The sequence below is a fragment of the Crotalus tigris genome, unplaced genomic scaffold, assembly GCF_016545835.1.
Source record: "Crotalus tigris isolate CLP2741 ecotype Arizona unplaced genomic scaffold, ASM1654583v1 scf7180000018306.2785112, whole genome shotgun sequence".
Lineage (NCBI taxonomy): Eukaryota > Metazoa > Chordata > Lepidosauria > Squamata > Viperidae > Crotalus > Crotalus tigris.
Window position 1 is genome coordinate 2,461,975 of NW_024096934.1, and position 16,381 is coordinate 2,478,355.

At 41.2% G+C, this 16,381-nt stretch overlaps 1 protein-coding gene and 1 long non-coding RNA gene across 2 annotated transcripts; one reads left to right on the plus strand and one right to left on the minus strand.

Annotated features, from left to right (window-relative positions):
- Positions 1-378: 378 nt before the first annotated feature.
- Positions 379-7,222, plus strand: LOC120311020 (C-type lectin BpLec-like). The gene is made up of 6 exons (XM_039350130.1): positions 379-433; positions 714-791; positions 2,030-2,121; positions 2,273-2,413; positions 4,278-4,392; positions 6,854-7,222. Exons 2-6 carry the CDS (start codon positions 725-727, stop codon positions 6,919-6,921), a joined length of 483 nt encoding a protein of 160 aa, XP_039206064.1. The 5' UTR covers positions 379-433; positions 714-724; the 3' UTR covers positions 6,922-7,222.
- On the minus strand, positions 381-2,132 carry LOC120311022. Its single transcript, XR_005557506.1, has 3 exons — positions 1,997-2,132; positions 1,502-1,626; positions 381-510 (listed from the first exon to the last, which is right to left on the minus strand). It is a non-coding gene; the product is annotated as an uncharacterized LOC120311022 (long non-coding RNA).
- Positions 7,223-16,381: the final 9,159 nt, after the last annotated feature.

A 16,381-nucleotide genomic window follows, 5' to 3' on the forward strand; every position in this document is an offset into this window, starting at 1 on the left:
TGCAAAAAGTTATCTTCCTCAATTGTGCTAATATTTGATGTAACATAAACTAGAACGTTTGACATACGGTAAGTGGCTAGAAACTATGACATTTAAAACCAATAGAATAAAGAAATCAAGTAAATATGATAAACAACCAATAAAACATGGTGTTTGCTTCTCACTAAGATGTAGAATCAGTGGGTTGATTTTTGATAATTTCCTTCTTTACCTAAGGAAATACTAGCCAATTTTCTTTATGACTGAAGTTTACTTGTTTCCTGTAAGTTAGGAGAAAAAGAAAAGGGTGGACCAGGAAATCTCTGAAAAAATTTGTCCATCTTGATGTCGTGCCAGGCCCATCTGGAGACTATTTAATGGTTGCTCAGAAAGTGAGAATCCACCAGTCCAACCATCCACCAACTCAACTTCTCCAGTTGAAGAGCTTTGCAAGGTGAGAGGCTGAAGGCATTCTTGGCAAGTGTTGGTTAGATGCTCTTTGTTATCCATACATAATCCATCCATACGGCACTGAAATAAGGAGAGGGCTTTTTGAAGTAGCAATAGAACTTTTCATGAGTTGTATGCTAGGAAGCACAATAGAAAGTTTGCAGGCAGACTAGGATCAAAATTAAATGATGGCACTCAAAAATTAGCTTTCTCTTTCAGCAAGCTAATATGAATGCCACTTTATTAATTTTTGTATCACGTCTACTTCTCTTTTCTCCTAAAAGGAAACCAGAAGATGGGACTTTCCATGTACATCAGCCTCTGTTGCCTTGGAATCTTGATCACCAATCCTTTTTTGGGAGGTGAGTCCCCCAAATTAATCATGATATGGAATATATATCAAATTAAACAACTTAGATAAATAAGCTCTGTCTTCAGGCATTTTTATATGTAATATGCAGGTCAGAATTTTTATGTCTTATCCAAGTCAGATCGGATTCTATGCTGCTCCCAGTATTCTGAAACTGTACTGCTGAGATGCACTAGTAAAATGAATAGATTTCAGCAGAGTGATTTGTCAAGTTCCATATTTTAATTTAATTTCCATGTTAAGGGTAGGAATAGTAATAGTAATTCTTTCCCTCAGACATTGCCAGTTTCCCCAGTGATTCCAATGTGGCACAGTTTTAGTCAAGGCTTTTTTTGTCATAGAACACCCAGAACGGAGTTCTGGCACCTTTTTTGGATGGAACCTTGTAGGATAGGCAAGGCGGGTTGTATGACATGTGTGAATTCCGGCACCTTTTTTTTTTTTCCAAAAAAGCACTGGCTTTAGTCATTTAGGATTGTCCATTTGAGATTTTTGTAACATTTTAAGGCTGGGCATAGGACAAGGAGGACTTTTGAACAAAGCTTAATATTCTCCCAGCCTGTTAGAATACCTTGACATTGTCTGGAAAATAGATTTTGGACCAGCTTCAAGTTTGAAATGGTGAGGTGGAAGTGTTTTGTGTCCCTGGGGCCTTTTGCTCCATCTTAAAACCCTATCCCCTCAAACCAGAAAAAGTCCTACCTTCATAACTGGCGAAGTCCATGGACAATTTAGCAGATGGTCTCCTTCCACTCTCAAAAAGTTGAAAGGCTGAGAAGCAGCCCTCAACCCTTTCAGTCATGTCTACTCCCAACTGAAGAGGTCCCCTTCAGAAATAAAAAAGAGTAAAGGTTTCCCCTATTCAGTTTTGTCTGACTTTAAGGCATGGTTTTCATCTCAGTTTCTTGGCCGAGGGAGGCAGTGTTGTCCGAAGACATTTTCCATGGTCACGTAGCCAGCGTGGTTATATTCCAAAGGCGCTTGGAACTCTGTTACTTTGCCACCTAAATGGTACCTATTAATCTACTTGCATTTGCATGCTTTCAAATTCTAGGTGGGCAGGAGCTGGAGCAGGAACGGGAGCTCACCCAGTTGCGCAGTGCTTGGGCGGTCAGCTTTCCAGCTGACAAGCTCTGCACCTTTAGCCACTGAGCCATCACGCCCCATTCAGGAATATCGGGAAACTATTTCATTTACCTGCATGTTTTTTCTCGTTTTGTCTCCTTGCAGTCAAGGCTGCATCATGCCCCAGAGACTGGCTGCAGAAACAGGGGAACTGCTATGGATATTTTGATGAGAAACTAAATTGGGATGCTGCTGAGGTACGAATCATTTTTTCACCAGTCCAGGTGTGGTCAAAGGTTTCTTGAGAAACCAAAATTGCACAAGTGGAGATGTGGAAGGTTTAAAGTCTGCAACACTCCCACTCATGATCACGATGTGCCATTTTCGTGTCCTGCCTCTGTCTTTTAGCTTGAGTGCCAAAGCTTTGGTCCGGGATGTCATCTCGCCTCTGTTCTCAGCCACCAAGAGTCCTCACTGGTGTCTGCATATGTCAAAGACAAACAGCAATCACTTAATCACGTCTGGATAGGACTCCGTGATATCTCTGGGGTGAGTCTGATTTCATTTTTCCCCCACTGCATTCTTTATGCAGTAATTTTACACATCACTTCTGTTATTATGGGTGAGCTACTTGCTGAGAATAATGTATTGCTAGGAACCCAAGATTTTTTTTTTTAAAAAAACAAGTTTCATTAATTTTTCAATTTTACACTCAGATATTTAGGAAGCAGTGTGGTGATTGGGTGGTCAATAGTCCAGTAACAGAGTCTTTCATACATATCTCAGGTTACATCCTTAAAGGTTCCCTCTCTGTTTCCCTTAATTATTATATCACATTCGAGTTAGTACATTTCTAATTATAGCTCAATCAATCAATACAGTTGTCAATATAATTTAACTTATACATATCCAGGTCCTGTTTTTAAATCTTATCTAATTTCAACTACCATGTTCCAATTTAACCTTTAATAATATTTATTATTAAATATATAATATTTAATATATAATATAATATTATTATATTTAACCTTCCATAATATTTACACTTGGAGTAACCCAATTTTTCCTAATTTCATTACCAAATAGTTATTGAATCTAAAATACAGATATTATTCAGTTAATTACATTCTTACTTTATTCCACAAATATATTCTATTCCTCATCCCAGTATCTCATTATTTACTAATAAACTATCTTTTATTGTCACAGACCAACTTTCATATTACAATTCAAAACTATAATCTAATGGCTAATTTTCATTTTCCTTATACCTGTAAATAAATCAAACCCCCAAGATTGTTTGTTGATGCTCAGAGCTGCAGTCAGTGCTGGATTTAAGCACAAACTAAATAAGCAACATTTGAGGAGTGCACAATCTTAACAAATTATCAGAATTTGTGTTTTTTTTTTTGGCTTTCAGAAATTTATGAGGCACTTTCTATGTACTGTAGGTGTTAAAATCTTATGTAGCCACTGTTTAAATAATAATTTTTGTTGTTTAAAAATAGAAGGGGAAAAAATACCGGCTCATTAAGATTGAATCATGAAGCTTTATTATTTCCTCATAGATATATGATGAGATATGGGATGAAGAGATTTATTTCCCCCTTTTTCTCTTATTCATATTTTTTTCTGATTTATATCTATTTGCAAGGTATGCTGTTATAATCTATGAGAGTGATCAAGCCAGCCAAATGACAAATATATAATCAGCATATGCCTTCCGTTGAAACTAATTTGTATTTTTCACTTTACATTCCTTACTATTAAAATCTAGTGATGATCCTGTTTAGTTACAGTTTAGATTTCAGATGCATTTCTGGTGCATCTCTTTCACACTGGATCCTTCCAAGCTTTCTTTAGCTTTGGCCTCAGCAAGTCCACATCCTACACTGACTGTAGTGATATCAAGAAGGCTTCTAAATTCGGACCAAATACAAGTGCTAGGTATTTCACTCTCCTCTCTTTTTGAAGGAGGGACCACTTCATCCTGACAGTATAATAAGAAAAGTTCTTTGCAATGGCCTTCCACTTCTACTTTAAGGTAAATATGAATGGTGGAAGAAGAGTGGTTGTAATAGCCCAAACTATTCAACAAAATGCAGCTCTACAGTCCAAAATTCACCTCTGGCAATCTAAAATTTCATAGAGCTGAATGTTAGATGCAACCATGTATAAAATTTCACTGTCATGAATTGGTCAGAATATGATGCCTTGCTATTTTTATTTTGTTGCATGTGCACTACAAAAAATGTCACTTGACAACTTGGGGAGAATGTTTGAACTTCTTCATTGTAGCCAGTCTCTAAAAGCTCCCCGCCACTCAGCTTTTCTATCTAATTGGTGTAGCTTATGATCCCAAAAGGTTACTTATCTTCTTAACATGTGATCGTGGTCTGTCTTTCGGCAACAGAAAGGGCGATGGAGATGGGCTGATGAATCCACCTTCAACTACAAAGCTTGGATGCCAGGGCAGCCAGACAACTATAACCACAATGAGCACTGTGTGGAACTGTCACGTAACACTGGTAAGCCAACACTTGGTGGTTCTTGATGTACCAGGTTTTCAGATCAGAGCCATCATGAAAATAAAGGTTTGTTGTTTGTTGTTTAACTTGGAGTTATCCCACACGTGAGACGAATGAACCCCATACGTTTCATGGAGTTTTCCATAATTCAAAAGTGAATTATCCTCACTCCCAATTTCCCTCTTTTTTAAAACAAAAGCCTTTAGGACAGCGGTTCTCAACGTTTGTGTGATGGCGACCCCGTCACACAAACGTTATGCGCATGCACGGTGCGCATGCGCGGTGGTGCCCCATGTGCGGTGCGCATGCGCGGTGGCGCCCCCATGCGCGGCACACATGCGCAGTGGCAACGCCCCCAGAAGGGAGAAAATGGCGGATCGCCGCCTTTGGCGACCCCCGAAAAATGGTCGATCGACCCCAAAGGTTGAGAACCCATAGGTTGAGAACCGCTGCTTTAGGAGAAATGGTTAGCTTTCCATGAGAGCAAAGCTGGATAACTGTTCTCCAGATATAATTTAGTCTTTCCAAAACCGGTATCCACCAGATGTGTCAGAGTGTATTTTCCACCCCCTTTGGAGTACTGAGAGATGATGTCCAACATATCTGGAAAGCAGTGAGGTGGGAAAAAACTGGCCTAAACTTTTTCAAACAAGCATGCTGTGTTCTACTGAATGTTCAAAGCTGGCTCTCTTGTTAGGAAGAGCGTGGTAGCCACTTCACAGAGCAGATCAGAAGTATAATGAAAGGGCATGAACATTATTAGTTAATTAATTTCTTATGGATCTAATTTTTACCATGCAAAATCTTATTGGGATCTTGCCTGTCTTTGCATAAATCTTTTGGATCAGGTGAGGTACTTTGGACAAACGCTGGGCTTTTGGCTGACTTGGTTCAGCCAGAATAATTCAGAAGGAAGTTTGCCATTACAACGGAAGTTTCCACTGTTACTTACTTTCACCAATTTATGCATTCATTTGTATATCCATAGTTAATACACTCCATATTCTATTTCTGCTTCAGGAAATTTCTTCATATAGTTTAGTAACCATGAGCAATTAAGGTCAGAGCCTGCATCTCTGACTTCTAGATAAAAAAGTGTTTTTGTAATTGTGAGATCAGGAAAAAAGGTTCATATGACTTCCTCTCCTCCTCTCCTCTCCTCTCCTCTCCTCCTCCTCTCCTCTCCTCTCCACCTGTCCTCTCCTCCTCCTCCCCTCCCCTCTCCCTCCCCTCCCTCTCTACTCTCCTGCCCTCTCCTCTCCTCCTCTCCTCTCCTCTCCTCCTTCCCTTCCCCTGTCCTCTCTTCTCCTCCCCTGTCCTCTCCTCTCCCCCTCCTCCCCTCCCCTTGCTTCCCTCTCCTCTCCTCTCTTCTCCTCTCTTCTCCTCCCCTCCTCCCCTCCTCCTCTTCTCCCCTCCTCCCCTCCTCTCCACTCCCCTCTCCTCTCCTCTCCCCTTCCCTCTTTTCTCCTTCCCTCCTCCCCTCTCCTCCTCCTCTCCTCCCTTCCTCCTCCCCTCTCCTCTCCCCCTCCTTCCCTCCCCTCTCCTCTCTTCTTCTCCTCCCATCTCCTCCTCTCCCCTCCCCTTCTCTCCTCTCTGCCTCTCCTCTCCTCCAATTCCCTCTCCTCTCCCCCTCCTCCCGTCCCCTCTTCCTCTCTCCTCTCCTCTATTCTCTTCTCTCCCCTTCCCTTCCCCTCCCTCTCCCCTTCTCCTGTCCTCCCCTCCCCTCCTCCTCTCCTCCCCTCCCCTCCTGTCCTGTCCTCCTCTCCTTCCCTCCTCCTCCCCTTCTTCCCCTCCTCCTCCCCTCCTCTCCTCTCCTTCCTCCTCTACTCCTTTCCTCCCCTCTTCCCCTCCTCCCCTCCCCTCCTCCTCTCCTCTTCTCCTTTGCTCCCCTCCCTCCTCTCCTCCTCCCCTCGCCCTCTCCTGTCCTCTCTTTTTTCCTGAACCCTAGGTCTCTTTCTGCAATGAAGTGAATGAGGTTTACTTTTATTTATTTATTTATTTATGAGACTTATATACCGCTTTAAGTGCAAGCACTCTCTAAGCGGTGTACACCAGTAAGCAATGTATATATATATTTGCATTGCCCCCAACAATCTGGGTCCTCATTTTACCTACCCCGGAAGGATGGAAGCCTGAGTCAACCTTGAGCCGTTGAGATTTGAACCCGCTGACCTGCTGAACACAGTCAGCTAAAGTGGCCTGCAGTACTGCACTCTAACTGCTGCGCCACCTCGGCTCATATGAAATGAAAATTCATTTTCTTAGGGGGGGGAGGACAGAATATCAATAGCTGTGTTCAGTTCTCCATTTATTCTCCTAGAGTCAACATTTGCTTTGCTTTTTGTGGGAAATTCCATTGGGACCAGTGTAAAACTTCCATGTAATATAAAGATGACAATCTTTTCCAGACCACTATTGAAGGAATTAGAATTAAGTTCTGTCTTATTTTTTTGCATTTTAGGTTTTAAATTGTGGAATGATAGGATATGTACCCATCTAAATGCCTACATCTGTAAGTATCAGCTGTAGAGCAATCCAGATGAAAGTAACGGAGATGCAACCAGAACCGACTGCAAAATACCTGCAAATTTGATCGACGCCCTGTTGATTTTACTGGATCTGATCAGATCTTCTCCCTTCCTAGCCAACATCTTAGCATAGACAACATCACCATTATCCTGTTCTCCTGACTTTTCTCAATAGAAATAGAATATGAATAAATTCTCTGTATCAGATATATAATGCAAAGTTTCTGGGAATATTTCTGTCAATTTTTCAATTTTCTCAATAGAAATAGAATATGAATAAATTCTCTGTATCAGATATATAATACAAAGTTTCTGGGAATATTTCTGTCATTCAAGAACAGGGGATGGCAACATTTGGTGGGGCTGGGTCAGACGGAAGCAGTTGTATCGGCTGCATCAAATCCAAGAATTTCATCCCAATGTTTCAGGAGAAAGGAATATAAGGAATGAATGGAAGAGAGAGAGGAAAAAACACATGGTGGCCCCCAGGGCATCATAGCAGCAGGGGGTCAAAAACGTCAAGATGGCAGTCATGACTGAGTTTGAAGGAGCAACTTTTTTTCATGCATCCTTTTGAGCACACAGCTATAGCCCTCATCTTGACTTGTATAGCTTACCTTCAGATGCCCCTGTTTGCCTCCATTGCCTGCTATTTCCCCCCCCCCTACATATATTCCTAAGGAAGACACAGTATTCAAAGATTGAAATGGTGTTGGAAAGGTAAAGAGATGAATTTGCAACATTGCTGAAGTCTGGAAGTTTTCAAGAAAAGATTGGATAATCATTTTTTCGGGATGGTGTAAGGCAATGGTGGTGAACCTATGGCACCTGTGCCAGAGGGGGCACTCAGAACCCTCTCTGTGGGCACGCACGCTGTCGCCCCAGCCCCACCTCCCCCCTCTCACCAGCAGCCACCCTGGAGGAGAGTCGCCCCCAGGCACAGCCTGCGTGGAGCAGCACAGCCAAGGACATGGCAGCCAAGCAACGGGGACAAGACTCCATCCTCGTGCCCTGTCATGCAATGATGCTTTGGGGCATGGCCGGAGGGCGTGGCCACCATGGCGCAGCTAGGCCACCTGGGCAATCAGAGGACTGTGGAGGTGGTGGGTGGCCCTGTGGGTGGGGTGGGGGCAGAGGAAGTAGGGTGGGGGAAGAGCAGGCAGGGTAGGGGATGGGGTGGTTTTTGGGCACTCGGTCTCTAAAAGGTTCACCATCACTGGTGTAAGGACTCCTGACTTGGGCAGGGGTTGGATTAGAAGACTTCCAACGTCTCTTCTAGACCTGTGATTCTTTTATTCTAATTTATATGGAAGGCAATGGATGTCAGAATCAGATCTCCTTTTAGATATTTGTTCATTTCTCAACAATTTCTCTTTACCTCTAACTCTGACATTTTGGAAAGATTTTAGGATTGACTACAAACTTTGGATAATAGATTGGTCACTTTGTTTTGAAAAATGTTCGCTCCATTCTATTAATTGTCCTTGCAGGGCAAGCTGAATTAGGTTACAAGAGAATTAGCATGTCATGCAAACAGGAAAACACATATAATGGTAGCATGACAGGGGTTAGTCCCAATATAAAATCACCTCAAACTTTTAGGGACTATCCTGAACTTGACTTATCCTAAAAACCTAAAATCTGACCTGATTAGGATGGTCCACTGACTTGGAAAGTCAAAAATTGAGAAATAAAATAAATAACAAAATACTTCTAAAGTGTTTTTGGAAAAGTATATGGACTTGCTCATTGTAGTCCCCAGGAGTAAAGGGTCACTTGAGGGAGCCATTACTATAAACCTTTCTCTCCATCCCAGTTCAGTCTGGAAAAAAAAGAATCAGACTTCTTCTGCACAGCGGCTCTCCTCGTTGTGTGGAACATCTCCACTGGCTCCATTGAATTTTTCACGAAAAGCAGAGAATGTTGATTTCTGGGGAAGCAATGATGAACTGAAGATGACTCTGCTAAAAACAGAGTTGACAGTGGTAAAATGAAGGGCCAACAAGGAGACCAATTCTTCATAATTCCTCTCAAGACAGACTTCCAATCTAGACAAGTGCTCCAGACAGTTTCCCTTGCTCCTTTCGTGGAGACCACAAGACAGTGGTCTCTGGCAAGTTCAGAGTTCTGTGAGATGATGGAATAACTATGTCACTGAGACCACGGTCTGTACCTTTAAGGATACTCAGTATATAAGTCTTTAAAGGTAATTTTAAGGACATTGAGTATGCCTCTTTCCTTTTCTGATCATTTTCAGAAATGTTTTGTTAACTGCATGTCAGCTATTAGGAATCTTTGCATAGAGGTATTTGAAGTGATAATATGTTGATGTGAAACACTATTTGATTATGGTAATTGAAATTGATTTAAAGTTTTAATAAACAGGTTTAGTAGTAATAGAAATTTAGGGTAGAAATGAAATATATTAAATTTACTATGTTACTTGAGGGAATAGAGAGATGATAGCGAATGTATTAAGTTGAGCTGTTATTGTGTGATTTTATGTTGGAATCTTTGTTTACCCAAACACCACAGTGTGTCTTAAACACTTTTTGTTAAAACTATAAAACCAATAAAATATATTTAAAAAAGGAATCTTTGCATCAACAGGATTTACTGCATAAGGTGAATGTCCTTCAATTCTTAACCAAATAAGTTTTAAACATAACATTAAGAACTTATATTATTTGATTTTAGAAAGTTACAAATGGATGAAGGTCCAGATAAATTTTAGAATTAATTTTAAGAATCTTTCCCATGGAAAGATATAGGTATATACTGCTTCACGGTGTTTTATAACCCTCTCTAAGCAGTTTACAAACTCCACATGTTGCACCCCAAAATCTGGGTCCTTATTTTACCAAACTCCCCTTTTCAGTATAAGTACAAACAACTTTAGTACCTTATCACCTTCTCTAACATGTGAACTTACAATCTTTTCATCCCGTACCTCACTGTGTATCTATGAGCCAATAATAAAGCTTCCTCATTCATTCTTAGTGAGTTGCTTTTTTAATTTTTCTGTTTAAACTTCAATAAAAATTAATATTTAAACAATTGCTATACAAGATTTTCACACTTACAGTACATATAAAGAGACACGTAAATTTCTAAAAAGCCCCAAAGAACCCATTCTGAAAATTGTTCAGATTATGCAGGCCTCAAATGTAGCTTATTTAGCTTGTGCCTAAGTACAGCTTTGACTGAAGTTATGAGCGTCAACAAACAATTGCAGATGCCTAGCAATACATGAACCACAGCAAGTAATTCACCAAAAATAACCAAAGTGCGTGTGTAAAATTACTGTGTGAAGTATGTAATATGTGGACCAGGAATGAAAAAAATCAAATTAAAAAAAAGTCAGACTTACCAGAACAATTGCTGGAATTGGATATGGCTGGTCTAGTGAAAAGAAGGGCTAAGGGTGACCTCATAGCAGCCTTCCAATATCTCAAGGGTTGCCACAAAGAAGAGGGAGTCAAGCTATTCTCCAAAGCACCTGAAGGAAGGACAAGAAACAATGGATGGAAACTAATCAAGGAGAGAAGCAACCTAGAACTAAGGAGAAATTTACTGACAGTCAGAACAATTATTCAGTGGAATGACTTGCCTCCAGAAGTTGTCGGTGCTCCAGCATTGGAAGTTTTTAAGAAGAGTTTGGACAAACATTTATCTGAAATGGTATATGGTTTTCGGCCCGAATAGGGGGTTGGACTAGAAGACCTTCAAGGTCTCTTCCAATTCTGTTATTGTGTTATTGAGAGACATCATGGAGCATCATCCAGACCTCCTTAAGTGATTAGTGGGATTGTTGCAGACTTTAAACCTTGCACATCTCCATTAGTGCAATTTTGTTTCTCAAGAAACATTTCACCATACCTGGACTAGTGAAAAGGGTTCTTACATCAAGCTTTATCCCAACTTAATTTATTATCAAAATATCTATAGCAGTTTCCCCAATCAATCTCTGCGGTATAACACTCTTTTGGCTGCAGGGAGGCAAAAGAAGAAAGAATGGAATAGTTTCCAGATTTTTGTGAATTTTCTCTTCAGATGGGGATAGACATGACATGGGAAGGGTTGAGTGGCTGCAGCTCAGCCTCTCACCCTTTCAGGGGTGGAAGGAGACCATCTTCTGAGTTGATGAAACCCATGGATTTAATCAATGATGAAGAGAAGCACTTTTTCTGGTTTGAGGAATAGGATTTTAAGATGGAGCAAAAGGCCCCAGGGACACAAAATATTTCCACTTCCTCCTTTCCAACCTTGAAAGTAGTCCAAAATCTATTTTCTAGGTGAATGTTAAGATATTATAGGGGGCTGAGAGAATTTTAGTGTCCAAAAGGCCTACTAGTTCTATGCTCTGACTTAAAATGTTGGCAAAATCTCAAACAGACAATCCCAGATGTCTAAAACTGTGCCATATTGGAGTCACTGGGGAAGGTTGCAATGTCTGAGGGAGAGAATTACTATTACTACTCCGACCCTTAATGTGGAAAATTAAGAGAATAGAATAGAGCTGGAAGGAACCTCAGAGGTCTTCTAGTCCAGCCCCCTGCTCGAGCAGGAGAACCTTTACTATTTCAGACAAGTGACTGTCTAGTCCAGTGATGGCAAACCTTTTGGAGACCGAGTGCCCAAACTGCAACACAAAACCCACTTATTTATCACCAGGTGCCAGGTGGGCGGGCGTGGCTGTGGTGGTCATGACAGATTGGGTGGATGTGCCCAAGGTGGGCATGGTCACCTCAATGTTGCTCGTGGAGAGGGATGCCTGTAGGGGTGGGCAGGGTTGGGGGAGATCCAGGGGGTCTCTGGTAGGTGGGATGGTAGGCAGGAGGCTCGTCCTGCAGGGTGAGGCACGGCAGGATGGGGGTGCCATTGCCATAGGGCAAGGCAAGGGGCGGCTGCTGCCTGACACCATCAGCCCTCGCACACAGAGGTCAGCGAGCACATGGGGGCTGACAGTATCCATCAGCTGCCACAGCCTGTTGGCCCCTCGACCAGCACACTTTGGAGCTCTGCAGCCTGCCACCAGCAGTTCAAAGAAGCCGCCTCTGAGATGGATGGCCAGCCGACAGCTGAGGAGGCGATGCAGTGGGTCATGCCCGGGAAAAGGAGAGCATGCAAGGTCAGGAGGGATGGGATGGGGGGGGGAGGGAATCCAGCCATACCGGGATGCATCTGGCCACATGGGACTTTGGCTAGTTAGCAGGCGACTGGTTGAAAAGGGACAGTTCCATCTCCGGGGCATGGTGCGCGTGCCCACAAAGAGGGCTCTGAGTGCCGCCTCTGGCACACGTGCCATAGGTTCGCCACCACTGGTCTAGTCTAACCTGAAATATCACCTTGCTGAAATATATCCATTTTATTAGTGCCTCTCAGCAGTACAAATTCAGTATGCTTTGGGCAGCACAGAATCCTTATCATGAAAGTCACAGGAAAGAATCTGAAGAAAGAACTTATTTATCTAAGTTGTTTAATTTACTGTGTTTCCCATATCATGATAAATTTGGGGGACTCACCTCCCAAAAAAAGGATTGGTGATCAATATTCCAAGGCAACAGAGGCCGATGTACATGGAGAATCCCATCTTCTGGTTTTCCTTTAGGACAGTGGTTCTCAACCTTTTTAATGCCGCGACCCCCAACCGGTTGTAAGTCGAGGACTACTCAACCGGTCGTAAGTCGAGGACTACTCAACTGGTGCAGCACCGTTTGCAGAATGGGACTTTTGGCGGACTCAGCAGGGCAGAGACAGCCTGAACAATTCCTATTGGCTTTTGAAAGCCAATAGAATTAGACTCTATTCAAGAGAATCTATTCTATTGGCTTTCAAAAGCCAATAGAATAAAAGGGAGTAGCACAGCTAAGGAAAAGGGGAAAAAATGGCAGACTGCATTGTTTGGCGACCCCCGTGAAATGGTCGTTCGACCCCAAATGGGGTCCCGACCCACAGGTTGAGAACCACTGCTTTAGGAGAAAAGAGAAGTAGATATAATAGAAGAATTAATAGAGTGGCATTCATATTAGCTTGCTGAGAAAGAAAGTAAATTTTTGAGTGCCATCATTTAATTTTGATCCTAGTCTACCTGCAAACTTTCTGTTGTGCTTCCTAGCATACAACTTGTGAAAAGCTCTATTGCAGTGGTTCTCAACCTTTTTAATGCCGCGACCCCCAACCGGTTGTAAGTCGAGGACTACTCAACCAGTCGTAAGTCGAGGACTACTCAACTGGTGCAGCACCATTTGCAGAATGGGACTTTTGGCGGGCTCAGCGGGGCAGAGACAGCCTGGACAATTCCTATTGGCTTTTGAAAGCCAATAGAATTAGACTCTATTCAAGAGAGTCTATTCTATTGGCTTTCAAAAGCCAATAGAATAAAAGGGAGTAGCACAGCTAAGGAAAAGGGGAAAAAAATGGCAGACTGCGTTGTTTGGCGACCCCTGTGAAATGGTCGTTCGACCCCAAATGGGGTCCCGACCCACAGGTTGAGAACCACTGATCTATTGCTACTTCAAAAAGCCCTCTCCTTATCTCAGTGCCGGATCACTATATGGATAACAAAGAGTATCTAACCAACACTTGCCAAGAATGCCTTCAGCCTCTCACCTTGCAAAGTTCTTCAACTGGGGAGGTTGAGTTGGTGGATGGTTGGACTGGTGGACTCTCACTTCCTGAGCAACCATTAAATAGTCTTCAGGTGGGCCTGGCATGACATCAAGATGGACAATTTTCTTCAAGGATTTCCTGGTCCACCCTCTTCTTTTCCCCATAACTGAGAGGAAAGATAATTGGCAAGTATTTCCTTAGGTAAAGAAAGGAGTTATCAAAATATATACCCATTGATTCCACACCCTAGTAGGAAGCAAAGACTATTAATTATTCGTCATATTTACTTGTTTTCTTTATCCTGTTGGTTTTACGTATCATGGTTTCTTGGTTATGTTATGTCAAATATTAACAGGAAGATAATTTCTTGTAGAAGCACCAGTCCTGCCCTCAGATTTGCCCTGAGAAAAACACACTCAGCTTCCATTTTTGTGTGAGGTTCCCCCCCTCCCTTAATTTTTATTAAAAATTTTACAAGAATATAAAAGCTAACACACGCTAATGAAGAACATTAGATTAAAAAGAAGGAAAAGATAGATAGAAGATACAAGAAAGGAAGATAAAAGATAAAAGAAGGGAAAAAAGATAAAAGATAAAAGAAGGAAAAAAGAAAGAAAAGATGAACAATGCAGAAAGACAAAACAAAAAGAGAAAGAAAGAAAGCAGCTTCCAATTTAATCGGCAGCAAATGTCATGTTTACAATTTTGACTCTTTATGATTACAGATTACAGACTTATGACTGTTCTCATGCTAACATGTATCATAGCATCTCCAAGGTCATGTGATCAAAAGGTGGGTATTTGGCAACTGGCATATATTTAAGGCAGTTGTAGTACCCCGTATGTTTGTGTGTGTGTGAGTGTGTTGCAATCTTCCCGGGTGGGTGGGTGGGTCAGTTCTGACAAGCCAAGCCAAGCCAATGAAAGAAGGTGGATTTGCTTAACAGTCATGTGATTGGCATAACAACTATAGCAAAAACGTTGAAAAGTTGGATTCAACTCACAATGACTACATTGCTTAATGATGGATGTTCCAGCTCAATTGTGGTCAGAACTGGACCGTTGGCCTCATCCCATAATTAGGTAGCTTTGTATATTAATTTGTAATCAGGATGCAATATCAAAGTGGTTGCGTCAACTGAGGTTTCCCAGGATGTCAAGTGGTCCATTTATACCTTTTGTAGCCTCAGTACACTACCAAACTTTACTCGCTGCTTTCAGTTTATTCACTATTGCACCATGGTGTTTTATATATATGTAAGGATTTAATTTATATTGCTGCCCAAATCTCTGACATGGTTATTGCTTGAAGGCTACTGTCAATAAATGTGATTACACCTGCATTTCCTGCATTTATTTCCTTCTGAACTCTCTGCACAGACTTCCTTCTCAGTTACTAAAATAAAGTTGTTTATGTATATTAGGATAATCTACATATCACATGTCACAATAACATTACGGTCATGAATGGTTGTCAGATAATTAATTTTTGCTAAAATTTATATTTTGAGCATCAGATTATCTGTAGTTCTAAATTCCATCGTAAAACCAATTTAATTCAGGGAAATGGCTAAGTTAATTTCTTTAATCAGAGAGAGAGAAAAAGGTCTATATTTATAGTTGACTGGAAAGCCCTTACAAATATTTTGTCTAAAAGAAGCAAAATGCACTTATGGTTTGTAATTTTGATGATTAAAAAAATAAACTATAAAAAAAGTGAGTTCTTTTTTGGTAATCGTAAAGTACGAGGGCAATTTGGAAATAAACCTCCGTTTGGTTATCAATGACAGACACTCGCAGACACAGAACATTTATTATGCACATTAGAAAACTATGTTACATTACTTTTCAACATAATCAGCATTCAAATTGAGGCACTTGTCATAACATCTTACATGGTTTGAAATTCCTTAGTCGTAGTCTCTCAGTGCCAAATCTGGGCTATGGGGGCGGGGTGATCCAAAACATCCCAACGGAACTGCTTCAAAGGTTCTTGGGTGGGTCTAGTGGTGTGTGGGCGAGCATTATCGTGAATCAACACCACAGCGGAAGTGGTGCCATAGAAAATCCCGCCAAATGTGAAGATGCCAAAGGAATACTGCTAGTGAAGTTCATGGAGCATGGTTTGACCATCAATTCAGAAGTCTACTGTGAAACATTATGAAAACTCAGACAAGTCATCCATAACAAGCATCGGGGCATGCTAACTTCTGGTGTGGTGTTGGTTCACGAAAATGCCTGCACACCGCTAGATGCACACAAGAACTTTTGAAGCAGTTTTGTTGGGATGTTTTTGATCACCCCCTCAAAGCCCAGATTTGGCACTGAGTGACTACTATTAAGGAATTTCAAAACTTGTAAGACGTTATGTCAAGTGCCTCAATTTGAATGGCGATTATGCTGAAAAGTAATGTAATGTAGTTTTCTAATGTGTATAATAAAAGTTCTGTATTCACGAGTGTCTGTCATTGATAACCAAATGGAGGTTTATTTCTGAATTGCCCTCATAAAACCATAAAGTAAGAATCTATATTGTAAATATAATAATTGTAGCAGAAGAAAAAAAATAGATGATAGAAAAAAGTGAGTTCTTTTTCCTGTAATCATAAAGTAAGAATCAAAATTGTAAATATAATATTTGCGGTAGAAGAAATTGGAAGCTGCTTTTTCCTTTCTCTTTTTGCTCTGCCTGTATGCACTGTTTGTCTTCTCTTTCTTCTTTTTTCCTTTTTTTATCTTTGCTTGCTTGGCTCTTCATTAACTTGTGTTAGCTTTTATATTCTTGTAAAACTTTTAATAAAAATTAGAAACAAAACACACAAAATGGAAGCTTAGTGTGTTTCCCCAGG

Coding starts and splice junctions, on each gene's coding strand:
- LOC120311020 (XM_039350130.1), top strand. CDS start 725: ATGGGACTTTCCATGTACATCAGCCTCTGTTGCCTTGGAATCTTGATC. Junction 792..2,029: donor CACCAATCCTTTTTTGGGAG/GTGAGTCCCCCA, acceptor GTCTCCTTGCAG/TCAAGGCTGCATCATGCCCC. Junction 2,122..2,272: donor TAAATTGGGATGCTGCTGAG/GTACGAATCATT, acceptor TCTGTCTTTTAG/CTTGAGTGCCAAAGCTTTGG.